Raw genomic sequence first — 16751 nt, 5'->3', positions numbered from 1 at the left:
CAGAAATTGGCGGCGGAGAGATTGATATCGATGAAAAGGGTGGAGAGCATGCTCAACAGAGGCCTCTGACAATGAAATTTGAAAGCCCTACATCGTATTTTTTATAGTATCTTGAAGCCAATCACTATATTTTAGAGTTTACAGTATTATCATCCGTATAGTTTCGTCTTTGTATATTTCAAAATACTGTTATGTTTCAATAAAGTTTGTGGCTGCAATAATATATATGTCAGTCTTTTCATATTTTTATATTTAAGGGCCTTTTCACTCTTGTAAAAAAAGTTGTAATATTGGATATATGATTAGAGTTTGTGCAAATCTATGTTTTGATTAATCATGTCATTCTGAAATGTTATAATATTGTTGCAGTGATACTTTATGCCATAAAGTTATTTGTGGTTTTATCTCATACAAACGATTCCCATTGTATTCCCCAATATTTGAATGGTATATCTTTTATTATATTATAAGATCAATTATTGATATCAACTAGGACAATTAAATTAAACTTTTTAAATATATTTTAGTCATGGGAATTTTGATTTTTATTCACATTCAAACCACCAATCATGATTCCTTCTGCCTCATCATTGGTAATCATAATTACCATAAAGCTGTATCACATCCAGCAAATATGCGTTATTTTTGTATGTATCAGCAAAGACCTAGCTTTAGGATGATACCTTAGTGGGTAATAAAGCAACAATCATGATTCCTTATGCAAAATTAATGGGAATGGTAATTACCATCGAACTGTATCACATCAAGAAAATACTTGTTCTTCTATGTGTATGCATCACAAATATCTAGGTTTAAGTTGATACCTGAGAGGGTATTATGGTACTTTAGATGTAAACATTCACATCCTTTATTATAATCAAGTTGATAGCTTAATCGCACATAAAACCATTTAAATGTAAATATTTATATCAATTTATTTATGATATCAAATTATACATAAGGAATTATATATATATATCTATATATATTGTAAATCATTTTTAATTATAAATTTATCAATACATCTAATATTGATCAAATTTCTTATTATGTAAATATCATTTTGAGTAGAAAATATGAAAAGATATTTGCCCCTCAAGAAATTTTAGTTCCTAATAATATTATATATATTTATATAAATAAATAAAAATGGTAAGCTTGGTAGGACATTTTCATTCATTCATTTTAAACAAAGCAAGTACTATTCATAAAAAGACATTCAGTGGCCTCAACATGCCCATTGGGAAACCAGGTCTATTGGCCATTGAACCACATTATATGTCATTTGAAATATCAATAATTACGCCGTAAGGGGTTCCCTCTAAAATGAACTCCCTTTGTTGTTTATCATTGACCCTTAAATACCGTTAGATTATATGTTATACGATTGAGAAAGGTTGAACCGTTGGATCACATGTCACCGGAAGGATCACATGTCACCGGAAGTCGGAGAACCAGTAGATGAAAATGGGTTCATGTCACCGGAAGTCGGAGAACCAGTAGACGAAAATGGCGATATGCCTCAGTGTGCTGTGAGAACAGTTCATACCCGAGGACCTTCTCCACACAGCGTGTGGTGCGCTGTCATACGTTTCACCGCAGGTGATTACCCTCTGGATACGACGCAGGCAAGGCCAACATCTGGCCCTGCAGAGTTCGTGCTCCTGGCGGGCTACCTGCCTTTCCAGATGCAAATCTGATAGTGATGTATTAGAAGATCTGAAGGGGGATTTCAAATGCCCGACCTGGTTTTCCTCTGAAGTATAATTTTGGTGCTCATCATATTTGAGTGCTATTTCACTGGTGTTATTGCGAGATCCTTGGATTTCTATTATTTCGTGCAACAGGTATATATTCATTCTGAACATCAAATTCCTTTTCTGCTTCAGTATTCTTTCTCGTAGTGTATGTTAATGGAAATCAATTGCTTGTAAATGCAGTGGCCTGGTTCATACTGTAATACGTGTAGAGGGTGTTGTTACCCTTGCACAGGAAAGCCTGCTTCCGACTTTTCCATTCATGGTCTCTCGCCCAATTATAGCGACGAGAAATATCCACAGTTGTGTGATTCTTCAATAGAATTTGATTACGCAAAGGTGCTGCTCAATCTATACTTTTCCACGCGTGGTAATAAAATATAATGTTTGACTTATATGATCATGGTCGGATTTTATGTATTGTGAGAGAATTTAGAGATTTCAGATCTGAAGGAAGAACTGAACAAATATTGGGATTCTTTAAGGTGTCCTAACAGCGATGGACACAAATTCTGGGGGCACGAATGGGAGAAGCACGACACTTGCTCTCTCAATCTTGATGAGCATTCCTACTTTGAGTCGACTCTTTCCTTGAGAGAAAATATGGACATTCTCGGGGCGCTTAAAGAAGCAGGTGATCAGATACCACGAGACCGCTGCCAAATTAATTCTTTCATACAAAATCAGTATTTAGATTTGTAATAGTAATTGGTAGTTTTTTTGCAGGTATTAAACCTGACGGAAGAGAATACAGTTTGGGGAATATCAAAGAAGCCATTAGAGAAATCACTGGACAACTGCCAAGAATCAAATGCAACAGAAGCGAGGAGAGAGAGCATCAACTACATCAGTTGTATGTATGTGTTGATAAATGGGACTCTTTCACTGTTATCGAATGCCCCTTTTACCCGCACAGCGATTGCCCTTCCATGCTTGTATTTCTTCCTTTCTGGGACAACGATCACAAGATCCAAGAAGCTTTCACAGGTGAAACTAATGGAACAGAGGATCATTAGCTCTCCACAGTGAGCATTTCTTTCATCTGTCAAACTTTTAGGGCCAAGGGTTTGTTCAGTCAGGTCGACCCCTTGATTCCTCAACGCTGTCATTGAGAAGAATTGAACAAAGAAGCGGTCCGTCGCACTAATTATGGAAACAGAGTCTAGGACGTGTCTAGGCCATGGCAGGGTATGACATGGTTGTTTTAACAGCTTGTTTGTTGTTTCAGCCTTCCAATTTGAGCTATTTTCTGAAGTGATCGAAGACAGTTCGAGTAAGGTTAGGGTTTTATTCTGTGTGTTTTCACGCTACTAAAAAAAACAGGGCAATATTTTATAGATTTTAAACGATAATGCACTGCTTCAGAGCTTGCTTCAAGGAATTGCAGAAAATCGTGTTTGTATTGGTCATAGTTTACTATACTGGTCGTAGTTTATGTATAGTTAAATTCCAGACTTGAATTCTGAAAGGATTTCACAGAGAAACCAGATTATTTTGATCTTGTTAAAGAAGTTTTTTATTTTTTCAATTTTTTCCTTCTGATACTTTTTAAATCACTCAAGGCTAAAGGTTTTTGATTTTTTTGATTTTTTTATTTTTTCCAACCTTCTGCTCAGGCCTTTCTTGTCTTGAGAATTTAAGAAAAATATAAATTCAATATGCATGTTAGGAATGGCAAAGACAAAGGAGCAGGAGACATCAGAGACTGGCAAAGACAATGTTCTTGGAAAAAGAAAAGATGATTCTGAAGCCCATTTACCAGTCTATGGTGAGACAGAAAGTGTTGTTGGTCGCAAAGTTGAGGAAGAAGCCTTTGTCAAAGCTCAAGATGACGGGGCAGATTAAATGTTCCAAGCTTTCTACCTGTTGAGCATAAAATGGTCTATGTTTTAGGTTTCGTGGACATTAGATTTCAAAATTTTCTTTAAGGTTTTGTGACAGTTGAGACACTTCAGGATTGCAGAACAGAAATCCCTGGAGATTCATAAGAAATGTTTTTTAACATGCTGGAATTAAATATTACGTAGGGTTGAATTTCAAAAATTTTGATGTGATTCATAAGAAATGTTTTTGAAACCCTTTTCTTCATTCTTCAGGAGGCGTTAAGGTATGAGAATAAATCCTCACAGTTTTTGATGACTAAGTGGTGCCATTAATGTGGTTTAATGATCTATGAGACTAAAGGGTTTTAATAGTGTTGGACAGTGAATTTTGGATGGTTATATAGTTTTTTAACCGATCTTATGGGCTTTTTGGGGTAATTTCAGGGTCCTGGGGTTCATCGCTTTTGAGGTTCTTTCTATGAATGGAGTGGCTTTATTTGCATGTGAATATTGTTTTGGGCAGTGGGATTTATGTTGTTATCATGGGTTTATAAGCCAAGTTATTAGCCTCTGCATTTTGGGTCAGTAGCCCATGCATTGCTTTCTTTTTGTTTAAGCATGCATTCCAATCTGGCATTGAGCATGCTGGATTTCTAGATATTCATGGTGCTTGGCAGGACCCAATTGATGCATATGAAAATTATTTTCTACTTGTTAGCATCTGCATCATGGGTTGCATTTGTTGTATGTTCTGTTAGTTGTCTTTCTGCATTCCTCTATTGGATATGTCTTTTGCACTTCCTTGATTTACTGTAATGGATGCATTTGACTACACTCTCAGCTTTTGGGTCATCAGTGGACACTTATTATTTCTTGAATTCATTCTATCTTGGTTTCAGTAGTTTGAGACAACATGAAAGGGTTATGTCTTCTGTGTGGAGATCACATCCGTTGTACAAGCTAAATAAAGGCTCCCTGGTGCCAAGCACCGATCCTCTGTGTGCCGCTGTGCAGGCAGGAAGTGGTCATAATCACAACCACAAACGAATGTCTCAACAGTGCGATTATGATATTGATTATGCCGATCATAGCTATTCTTTGGGATTCCTTGTTAGAGACACTGTTTGGGCCTTTCTCACCAATCTCACCAATGGAGGTTGGGTGCGAGCAAATTCTGTTTTTGGGTATGTGTCGCTTCTTTTAGTTAGTTTGTTTGTTTCAGATGGAATTCATTTCTTTCAAACAGCTTCTAAAACTATGAAAATTACTGAATTATGGAATCTGATAATCTTGATTATCTAGAAAATGTCACTACATAATAAGGCCTGATAGACCGTCTTGGTGTGGAGGATGTTGAAAAATTACTGAATTATGGAATCTGATAATCTTGATTATCCAGAAAATGTCACTACATATTTTAATAAGGCTTGATAGACCGTCCTGGTGTGGAGTATGTAGAAAAAGAAAATGGAAAAAGTGTTTTAGGTGAACACCATAGTGGTTGTGATGGGCATAAAAATAAATCGAGGTGATCACCCATGTTCATAGATGTTTTTTGTGACAGGTGTGGATATAACTAGCAGGGATCTTTTGCAGTGACACACATGGATGGTGTTTTGGGTCTTGGAAGTGGTATGACAAGTCTTCCATCTCAATGGGCAAAGCAAGGCCTCATCAAGAATGTGATAGGTCACTGTATTTCTGGAGGAGGACAGGGAGGGGGATACATGTTCTTTGGTGATGATCTTGTATCCACCTCAGCCATGACTTGGGTTCCCATGCTTGGCAAGCCATCCACGTAAGATCAAATTAAATCCACTCTCTGTTCTCCGTCTTTTCATTTTAAAGTTAAGGATAATCAAGAAGAATATTTCTCGACATATTTCCTAAAAGTAACCCTCAACACATAAAAATTTCATCAATGTAATAGGCACCAAATCCTAGTTCATCACATAACAGAATTCACGTTTAATTTCAGCCTCAAGGAACATAGTATAAATTCACTTCTTAGTCTCACTGAGCTGCTAATCTTGAATTCTCTGAATCAGTAGAGCCCTCTTGTTTTCAATTCATTTGTGCTGATTATTTAATTGACCCAAAATTTGTGTAAATTGTATGAGCTCCCGTTTTCTGTCCTTTAACATGCTTCAGTACAAGAACTATGGAGAGTTTGGATAAGGTTATTCATCTACAGTCTTGATTATATGGATGGGACGAAATTCCTCCAGATCCACCCCATGGTCATTTTAGGATTCAGAATATTCACAATGTTGTTCTTCATCTTCATTTTGTGTTATGTCTTACAGACAAACGATCTCCTAGAGTTTTCAACTTGCTCAGACACATCTACTGTTAATTCCTGTAATTCTGGTTTCTGTACCCTGAGATACAACACCAAAACTATTGTCCTTCTTCGTCTATCTAAACTAGTTTTGAATCTTGATAGTTTTCTCTTGATGTTATTCCATTCCTTCCTCAAGCCTCCACAGCAATCTGGATTCCGTATAGGAAGAGATTTTTTAGGCTATCTAACCCTACATTTTCTCTGAGTATTTCTTCCTCTCCATGCTGTCATAGGTCTAAGTTCTGATAGTCCGAGTTGCCCCATGATCAACACTAGCATCTTATTGAACCCTTTTTAAAAAGAGATTTCCATAGCTGAACAACAACGAGGATTATTAAATAGAGATAAAATAGTTACATCAATTTCAAGAGAAGAATAATACCCATAATAGTACATTGAGGTGATAGTATGAACCCATAGCTTCTACTCAGAGTTACACATTTAGCTTAACATATAAACCATAGATCTTCCTCTTCTACAATTTATCTACAGATGACTTGGTTTGTATCACAATGTATAATCCCATCTTTACATCTTTCTCTTTGATTTTCCTTAAAGGTTACTTCCATACCCTGGAACAAAAATACATGAAACACTTGTAAATAGATTAGCATTTCCCAAAATAAACAATGCCACCTTCATTTTTGTTACACATTTTATGTGACATATATATTAGCATCTCATTTTCTGCCTAACTATTCTTTAGTGTGGATATTGTCTATAAATATCATTTACTACATTCTTTCATCTTTTTTTGATAACGACTAATTTAAAATTGTCAAAGGCTAGATTCCATGTTTTTAGTTATCACCCAAGTGCAATAGTTCCATTTTAAGATCTTAATCAGATGTTTTTCTCATATACAACTTAGCAGGTTTAATATTCATCAAGGTTCTTCCTTTTCTTTGTGACCTTTCTGATATAAAAATCTAAGGTTCCAACTTCCAGATGTCTTGAAACATTCCTTTGCCTCATTCTATCCTAGAGAAGGATATTGAGCTAGATTCCATGTTTCTAGTTGTCACTCAAGTGTCTGTACATTAGTTCTAGCTTAAGATCTTAAACAATTATTTTTTCACATGCAACTTAGCAGGCTTGATCTTCATCAAGGTTTCTTCTTCTTTGCGGCCTTTTACATGTCATTTGCCTCAGCTATCTTAGAGAGGGATACCAACTATTTTGAGTTAGATTACCAGATAAGACGAGGATCATCTTAGGTTATTACAACTGTGAATAACAACCTGATAACATTTTCACCATCGTCTCCAAAGGAACTTGAACAATATGATAAAAGATTCATCTTTTACTTCTATAATATACATAATGTTAAATATATGAAAAACTCTTTCTGCTTTCAAGCAATTTGTTTTTTTCTCCTTTCATATTATCAGCCTTTTCCATGGCTCATGTTTTTAATATGTTTAGCCTACTGCCTTATACTTGGAAGTTGGTACCAAATGTATAGTGTTGAATAACTAATTGTTTTAGCTCCATGCTGTACACTTTAGAATTAATGCATGCATTTTACTTGCTTAGTTTCTATCTGACCATTTATCATTTGTTATAAACTATAATGCAATCATGTGACCAAGATGCTTACATTTTGGAGGGGAATAATCAATAGACATTGTGCAAAGACCCTTTCAAAAGATGATAGATTCCCCAACTATGAATATATAACTGTTATCCATTCATATTTACTTGTTATGTTTATTTTATTTGTAGCTCACTCCCATGTTTAGCAAGAGGAAACTTGTAGGAAAAATGGTTTCCAATAGAGGCTACTTCTTTCTTCTTTCTGTAACTATCTCCATCCTTGCTGAAGAAGCCATTACTCCATTTGAATAGATTCATAGAATGGGTGGCTATAACTTCTTCCTTAACGTCCAATTTAAGCTCAAATTACTAAACAAATGTTGTCAACAGGCTTTCTAGTCCATTCCACATTATATGATCTGTTTGTAGGTGTAAAACTATGTCCGTTGCAAGATAATTGTTAATCAGCTAAGAACCACTTTGTAGGAGATGTGTTTGCTTAAGACCTGAAATTATTATTATCATATACCCTATGGCATATTTATTAAGAAAAACATGAAGTAAAGAGACGTCATTGCAACAGTATTCCTTCCTTCAGAAACATCAACATGAAAACATGCAACTCCATTCTGTCTAAGCCTTGGAGAAGTATATCACTAACAATATATTTTGATCTGTTCTTGAAGTGCAGTCCAGAATTTCCTACGAGTTAACGATATTCTCTGACAAGTATCTTCCCATCCTAAAGCCATTTTGCTATTTACTTATAGTAGCATCTTGCATTTTAGACTTGGCCCATAATTCATAGGTATTAGGGACACTAAGTTGCATCATAGGCCTCTAGTTAGAAACAACTCCAATTTCTTCTGCTTTAAGAATAAACCTGGAATCCCTTTAAAATAAACTTACTTCATTTAATTTGTTATTTAAAATAATCTGTGAACTTCTATTATCATACTGTTCTCTTGTTTTACAGAAAACACTATGATGTGGGGGTTGCACAGATGATGTTTGGGAACAAACCCCTTGACAAATATGGAGATGGAAAAAGACTAGGAAGAATAATATTTGATAGTGGTAGCTCCTACACATACTTCACAAATCAAGCTAATAGTGCTTTCCTTTCAGCTGTAAGTATCACAAATTACCCTTCCCTTGTACTATAAGGAATTTGTCTATTTCTAATAATGCAATGCTACCAGGTTAAAGAAAACCTAGCTAGGAATCAGTTGGAACAAGATTCATCAGACTCATTCCTACCACTCTGTTGGCGAGGGAAAAATAGGTTCAGGTAAATGGTTTTGATTAAGTTTTGAAAATCAAGTGTGAGTTCAATTTCAACAATTAAATCTTCGGCCTATTTAGAGTACACATTATAAAAACTATGACCAGAAAGTCAACCTTTTCATCTTAGCATTATTTAGAGTAAAAATTATAAAAACTATGGCCATTGGAAATATATTAGTATCCTGAATGCTTCCTGAGTTTTTTGAAATGTATCAGCTCTGTTGCAAAGGCGACACCATACTTTTAGTTGTTAACACTCAAATTTAGAAGTGCCAGAGCAAAACAGATGGAAATTTTCCCAGAAGGTTATTTGGTCATCAGTGTAAGCATGCATAAGCTTTGACATACTCTATAAGAACTGTATTTTACCACTATATGAGATTGTAACATGAGATAGCATTCAAGGATCAACATTATGAGTCTGCCAAAGAAGATATTATTGAAGAAGCTATTTATTCATTAAGCTCAATGATTGCTATGATAAAAAAAGATTACTATTGAATGAGTTTCAATGCATAGGAAAAAGGTTACGTCTGCTCGGGAATCTTGAATGGTACTGCAATCGGTAATGTGGACACTAATATTATTGGAGGTAATGAAACAACATATTGTTTTGCTGCTTTTTGTTTGTGTGTTTGTCAGTCTGATTTTTCTACAAGCATGTCATGAATGACCTTGGGTGGGCTTGTATCTAGAGTAGTTAAGGCATGCTCTTAATCTACATGTTGGTGATTGTATTAAGATAAAGTAACAAAAGTGTGTTGCATTTTGCAGATATCTCTTTGCAAGAGCACCTTGTTGTTTATGACAATGAGAAAAACCAGATTGGATGGGCTCGCTCATTCTGCCAAAATCCTCCCAAGTTCTGAACCTTCTTCTTTTACCTTTGATTCGTATTCTATAGGATTTAGTGCAACTTTTATTATTTCTCTTATGAATTTGTACATGTAAGAGATATGGCAAGATGAGAGCTAGTAACTGACTCTTCCCAAGTACACCATTGATTGCAATTTTTTATTTGTCAAATAAGGGAGTATTTGCATCTACATTTTTTATGAACTTGCATTTAGGGAACCTTTCATAATTTATCCTTAGTACTACATCACCACTTCCTCTTTTTGGTGCCCTGCTATTCCCTCTGATCAAAACACTTCCAGTAATGCCCATGTTTTGGAGTTGAATACAGAGAAACTTATTCCCTTTCTTGTCTTTACTTCCTAGATAAACTAAAATGGAAGAGATTGGTTAGGTTGCTTAGATGATATCATCGTACTCATATTTGATGATGTTTAATATAATCTTTGGTTCACACGAACAGTCATGACACCACGAATCATTTAGATATTAGAGATATCGATTATATTTCCTAACTTGAATCTTTTCTTTCCTTGTTAGATTGACAGATTGTAAACCTCATCAACCACAAAACAAGTAATCAGAAATGTAAAACCTAAAACTTTTGAGTTGAAATCAAAATATATTTTGTAATGTATGTGAAAAGAAGTTAAAGAAACTATCTTTGTATAATTAATTACTTGTTAAAGTGCTGAAAAGTACACTTAAGAAAGGCAAATTGCACTGAACAACCCATTAATAGTAAATAGTCTTCTCTAGTAAAAGGATATAGAAACAAAAAACAGAATTGAATCACACAAAAAGAAGACTCGAATCACATTTAACAGCCTATGAAGAGCAAATAATCTCCTACAAAGAAATATATAGCATTAAAAACCTGGAAGGTTACCCAAGCAACCTAAAAGCTGAAAAGAACAGACAACTCTTAAAATTTGCTTCAAGGGCAGCACTCTTCACTACCAAGTTTCGACAAACAAATATCTAATTGAAATAAGTATAAGTTCGATTTGAGGATTGGGCCTTTCTTTTCAAAATGCATCCTAAACTTGACCTGAAAATGTTTAGAAAACTTATCCAAGAAAAACTAAAAAAGTTTAAGAAAGATACCGGGAAATGTTTCAAGATTTAGACACTCCACTACAGGAAATATGGTTCCCCTGCATGATTCCTGATGGCAAGGATAGAAACTAGACATTAATTAAAGATTTATTTTGTCATTTAGACTCTAGAGTAACCACTTAATCTTCATTTTATCTTTTAATCTAGTAATAGATCTACGAATCTAACTCTTGAGGTTGGTTGTTTCTGACAGATCTTCCACACAGAGGCGGGTGTTGCAGTCCTCTAAATCTCTTGTTGAACAATTTGTGGTGTTAGAAGATCCCTCAGTGTCTCACAGAAATACATTAGAAGAAGCAATATCATGTGATCAAGAACTTGGGAAAGCAACTTGCTCTTCCTCTTCATATTCTCTTCTAGTGTTTGGTATATATCAAGGAAACAGTTGTATGATTCCAGCATGATAAATAGTTGACTACATTTAAGCAGAGTTTCATAAAAAAGAGTAGAGAGCCGTGGAGAAACAAATTTGTTTTTGCATTTGATCGCCAGTTTGAAATAAAAGTATTGTCTAAAAGTGATTTTCCACCTTTTGATAAAAGACCAAAATCAAGATAAAGCACTCGTGGGTTCCAAATTGGCTAAAATAACACCTATTCTGAATGGACATTTAAGGCTTGGTCTGGTAGTGTTTCATTTGTACCATACTTCATTACCTGCACAACAATACAAATATTATTCTAAATATGCTTTAAGCAATGCTTTCACCAAGTGATCTGTTAGAACTATCAGATGGTTTGTCAAACTATTTCTCAGAATTCTTTTTAAAATGCATCAAATATTTCATTAGTGAACAATAAAAAGCACATCATGCAATCCACATCATCAGGCCAAAGCTTGAATGTGAAAGCTTATGCACGAGACAACAAATCCTCTTCAGCACCAGCTCCTAGTGAATATAACTATTTTTTTATTTAATGAACCTCTTATCTAATTTCACATGGTACTTGTGCCCAAATAACGTTTAATATGGAAGTAAGAGATCGCTTTATGGCCATCTTAGTCGCTATTTCTGTCACAAATTTGTGTAGGATAGATCAGGAGCAAATATTTCATTTGAAAGCTTTACAACCCTTCAAAATCCATTTCATAGATCATACAAAAGTAAAACAAAGTTATACAACCGTAGATACGATCAGCTATTTGATTAATCAGAACCAACGACAACTCCATAAGCCATTGGAAAGTCAACTACAATCAGAGAGAAGATTGTATTTATATGTGGAGCAGAGCTTATCCATGCACAAAAATCTTTAATTTTATCATAGGAAGGAATCTATTTTGAACCAATAGCGTGTATACTTTTTTGGGGCTTCATAATATTTGGTGTTCCAATCCTAAAAACTTCATAATTGAAAGTGGCATTATATTATTTGTATACAACTATGGACCATGCAATTATGTAAGATAAAAATCATGATTTTTGAGAGAGATAAAAAGGAGTATCTTTCTTCTTACTCTAGGTGGAGGTACTTGGGTCTTTGTTAACTACTGATAAAAGTTGTTTCTATTCTTGAGCTTGATGGATTTGTATTCTCCTAGGCTTTCAACAAGTTCTCCTTTTGTTGAGGTATTTTAATCACTTTAACAAAAGAATGAGTGATTTGTAGCTCTATGAATTCATTCATTATGTTATAAGTCATTTTCATCATTGCATTAGCTTGTTCCTTGTATGCTATTCATTAGCTTGATGAAGGGTTGAATGAGGAGTATTATTGAATGATTTTCCATTACCTACTTGATTTCTAGGCTTGAACCTACTTATTTGAGCTCTTGTTTGAATGAAATTCTCTTGATCTTTTTCATAATTCTCATGTTCATCATAGTTTTACGGGGTAAAAGTTTGTATGCTCTCTTCACATTGCATGCATTCTAGGACATTTGATTCTTGAATTCTTTCATTGGTTGAAGGATCTGAGTACTCATGAAGTTCTTCAAACGTGCCATTTTCTTTCAAAATGACTACATTTGGATTTGGTGCACAAAATGCTTTTGGTCCATGTCCTTTGGGCTTCTAATTTTAATCAATTTGTTCTCTAAAATTCAAAATCACCGTTTTTCCTATTTGTCATGAGATAAGCTTATCATTTCTCTTGAGACGAGTAATATCATTTTCATTTGTCTTAGAGTCCAATCGAGTTGCACAATTTCTACCTCTTGTTGCGTTCTCAAAACTTCATCTAAAACATTCCTTATATTTAGAGATTATCCTTGAAAGATTCCCATTCCAACTCCTTGATCTTGAAAAATACTACTTGGAAATCCTATTTTGTAAAATTCCTCTTCCTACTACTTGATCTTGTATATGTATTGATCTTGTATATGTATATGTACTAATTTATGTGAAGGCAATGCCAATTTGGATGTTTGTTTCTGGAGAATCCCAAGGATGCTTTCTAGCTTAACATTGCTTTCGATCATGTCTTTCTCCATTATAGTGGTTTTCCTTGTTGCATTTTTCTATTGTACAATATGGGAATATTTAGAGCATATTTTGCATTTGATGGTATAGCATTAAGGTAGCATCCAAATATCATTGAGTCATCCACTCATTGCTCCATAGGGATTTCTTGCAGGGTCTAAAATAAGTAGAGATTGAAATTATGAGCCTTTCATTTTTCTCAAGATGAATTTAAGTAAACTTTGTAAGAAGTGTATGATAAGTAATTGGTCAAGCAAATATTGACATGAATACTTCCTCCATATCATCAAAAGAAGAGATTATATAGGTGGGAAGTGAAAGATACCAATCATATGTTGGTCCATAAATGTATGTAGAAAGACTCTGATCATGACATCAATGTGTTCAAATAGGTGAATGTTGCATATACTATGAAACTAATCCAGATGTTTCTTTGGATCCATTACACCACTAAAAGCAGGGAGAATCTAAGTGGGGAGAACAGTGAAAGGATGAAGTTGCGAGACTTTTTTCTTCCTTGGTCATTTTTTTTGTCATTTTCTCTATTTGTTCCTACGTCATTCTGACGTGCTTCATTTTCTCGTTCTTCCAAATTGGCCATAGTACTTTATTTTTTTGTCAAAGCCTTAGAAGAAAATGGGTCTTTTTTTATTAATCCTTTTAAGTTAACTTGAGAAGTATTTTTCTACTTCTTATTATCAATCATCTAATATCTTTGTAAGGCTTCTATGTTAAACACAAATTTCTTTGTCTTCATATTTCTACCAGTATTTTTCTTTGCTAATTTATAATTCTTTCTTGTTGAACAATTGTTCAAGCTCTTATTGAACGATTGTTCAAGCTCTTGTTGATTTTGTGTATTTTGTAAGACTAAATCATATAATTGATGGAGCATACTCCGTGGAATCTAAGATAAAGGGTGTGGAAGCTAATATGAATGGCGTGGAAGCTAAGATGAATGATTTGAAGATAGATTTGAAGACATGCATGGTAGATTTGACGATAGATTTGACAAATTTTCTACAAGAAATATTTCCGAATGGTGAAAAGGTAGTAAAGGAAACTCATGATGCGAACAAAAGAAATGTTAATCATGATTTCATAGACTCTAATATTGGATCGAATACCCACCATATTCCAAAAATCAATATGAGGAAGTTTGATGGCAAGGATTCTGCAACACGGATATTATAGATGGAACAATTTTTTGATCTCAATAATGTGCAAAACACACAAAGGGTACGTATTGCAACTTTATATTTGGAACCAAATCAGTTTTTATGGTATTAATGGCTTTGCTCTCGTAAACAAATTATTACTTGGGCAATTTTTACGGAAGAACTGACAACACATTATGAGGATACAAAAAGAAACACCTTTTTGAGCTAATTGATAAGTCTCAAACAAAAGGGTTCAATAATAGATCACATTGAGGAGTTCCAAAAATTGAACATAAGGGTAAAAAATATTCTATAGGAGCATAGGATTGATGTGTTCATAGGGACTTTAAAGGATAATATCCAACATGATGTTCGCCTTTGGGAACCTGATTCATTAGAGAAGGCATTCAGGTTTGCAAGAAAAATGGAAACCAAAATTATGGCAACCAGGAAGCATACCACTCACAAGTATAAAGATGGAAGTGTTGTTGCCCCTAGTCTTCCACAACCTTTAAGGTTGACACCACAATAATTGGAAGAAAAAAGAGCAAAATGGATTTGTTATAGTTGTGATAGCAAATACACTAAAGGTCATAAGTGTGCTGAGAAGAAATAATTCTACATAGATTGTGAAGAGGAAGAAGAAAAGGAGAAAAAAAGGTCAAAAGAAGATGATATACTCTAGGAACAAAGCCTAGATAAAGAAGAAATTAATCCGACCATATCTTGTAATGCATTGGCTAGAATTACCACTCCTCAAACCATCAAGATAGAAGGACAAATAAAGAAGAAAAAGGTAATAATGTTGATTGATTCAGGAAGTACCCATAATTTTTTTCATTGTAAGACAAAAAAAGAATTGAATTGCTTCCTATATCCAGCATCAGAGTGTCAAGTGATGATTGCAAATGGAGGAACGATAAATTTATCTGGAAAGTGCCATAATATCAAGCTATCCATGGGAGAATATGTATTGACTAGCCCAATGCTTTCCATTCCAATGGGAGGTGCTGATGTTGTATTAGGAGTCCAATGGCTACAATCCTTGGGTACAATAGCTTTTAATTTTCAAAAACTTTTCATGAAATTTTCCGCGAGAGGAAAGGAAGTTGAATTAAGGGGTATTGCAGGGAAACCGGGAAAGATAATCAGCTCTAACGGTATGACAAAGCTTCTAAAAAAGGAATAAAGAGGTGTAATTGCACAATTATGTTCACTATATGTTTCCACATCGAAATCATCTATTTCTCCAGATATCCAAAAAGTCTTGGACAATCATTCCAATGTATTTGAGGCTCCCAAAGGTCTCCCATCTATTTGTGATCGTGATCAAGCTATTCATCTGATTCCAGGAAGTGTTCCTCCAAATATCAGGCCGTACAGATATCCCTATGCCCAAAAGAGTGAAATTGAACGTATGGTTGCAGAAATGCTAGAGGCTGGTATAATTCAACCTAGTCAAAGTTCTTTCTTCACTCCAGTAGTATTGGTGCACAAGAAGGATGGATCATGGCGCATGTGTCCGGATTATAGGATAAGTTTCCCATTCCTCTCATTGATGAATTACTGGATGAATTGCATGGATCAATTTACTTCACCAAGTTGGATCTTCGTTCAGGATATCATCAAATTAGAATGAAGATTGAAGACATTCCAAACACAACATTTAGAACTCATGAGGGCCATTATGAATTTTTGGTCATGCACTTTGGCCTTACCAATGCATCTTCTACATTTCAAGGTTTGATGAATTCCATTTTCAAACCATTCCTTAGAAAATTTGTGTTAGTATTGTTTGATGATATACTAATTTATAGCAAGTCTTGGAAGGATCATGTTGACAATGTTGATAGGGTGCTACAACTATTGGAGGAGAAACAATTATATGCAAAAAGATCCAAATGTTTCTTTGGAGTACAAGAGGTGGAATATCTGGGTCATATTGTATCTCATGAAGGAGCTAAGGTAGACCCTAGCAAAATTAAAGCTATTAAGGAATGGAAAATTCCCACATCCATAAAGCATCTGTGAGGAATTCACGGGTTGACAGGGTGTTATCGCAAGTTTGTTAAGATTTATGGGAGAATAGCAGCACCTCGAACAACATTATTGAAGAAAGATGCATTTTCATGGACTCTAAAAGCAACAAAGGCCTTCAAACATCTTGAAGAGGCAATATGCCAAGCACTGGTCTTAGCTACATCGGACTTCACAAAAACCTTTATTGTGGAATGTGATGCTTCAGGAAATAGAATCGGTGCTGTTTTAATGCAAGATGAAAGACCCATTGCTTTTGAAAGTCGTTTAATGAAGGGAAAGTTTTTACACAAAGCTATTTATGAGAAGGAAATGTTGGCAATACTACATGCACTTAAGAAATGGCGACCCTACTTGATGGGAAGACACTTCAAGGTAAAAACGGATCATGATAGCCTTAAATACTTTTTA

At 34.8% G+C, this 16751-nt stretch overlaps 1 protein-coding gene and 1 pseudogene across 1 annotated transcript; both read left to right on the top strand.

Moving 5' to 3' along the window:
- The first annotated feature begins 1563 nt into the window (after nt 1–1563).
- Nucleotides 1564–3072, top strand: LOC149213675 (ribonuclease 1-like). Its single transcript, XM_089390787.1, has 2 exons — nt 1564–2391; nt 2484–3072. Exons 1-2 carry the CDS (start codon nt 2361–2363, stop codon nt 2771–2773), a joined length of 321 nt encoding a protein of 106 aa, XP_089246913.1. The 5' UTR covers nt 1564–2360; the 3' UTR covers nt 2774–3072.
- Nucleotides 3073–4504: 1432 nt separating this feature from the next.
- On the top strand, nt 4505–9616 carry LOC149213674 (aspartyl protease APCB1-like; annotated as a pseudogene).
- The last annotated feature ends 7135 nt before the right edge of the window (nt 9617–16751 follow it).

Source organism: Pinus tabuliformis, chromosome 1_1, assembly GCF_031772625.1.
Source record: "Pinus tabuliformis cultivar Carrire ecotype Pingquan chromosome 1_1, CPIR1, whole genome shotgun sequence".
NCBI classification, from domain to species: Eukaryota; Viridiplantae; Streptophyta; class Pinopsida; order Pinales; family Pinaceae; genus Pinus; species Pinus tabuliformis.
Note: the sequence above shows the minus strand (reverse complement) of the source record. Positions and strands in the feature narration are given on the sequence as shown.

Coding starts and splice junctions, on each gene's coding strand:
- LOC149213675 (XM_089390787.1), top strand. CDS start 2,361: ATGGACATTCTCGGGGCGCTTAAAGAAGCAG. Junction 2,392..2,483: donor CGGGGCGCTTAAAGAAGCAG/GTGATCAGATAC, acceptor GTTTTTTTGCAG/GTATTAAACCTGACGGAAGA.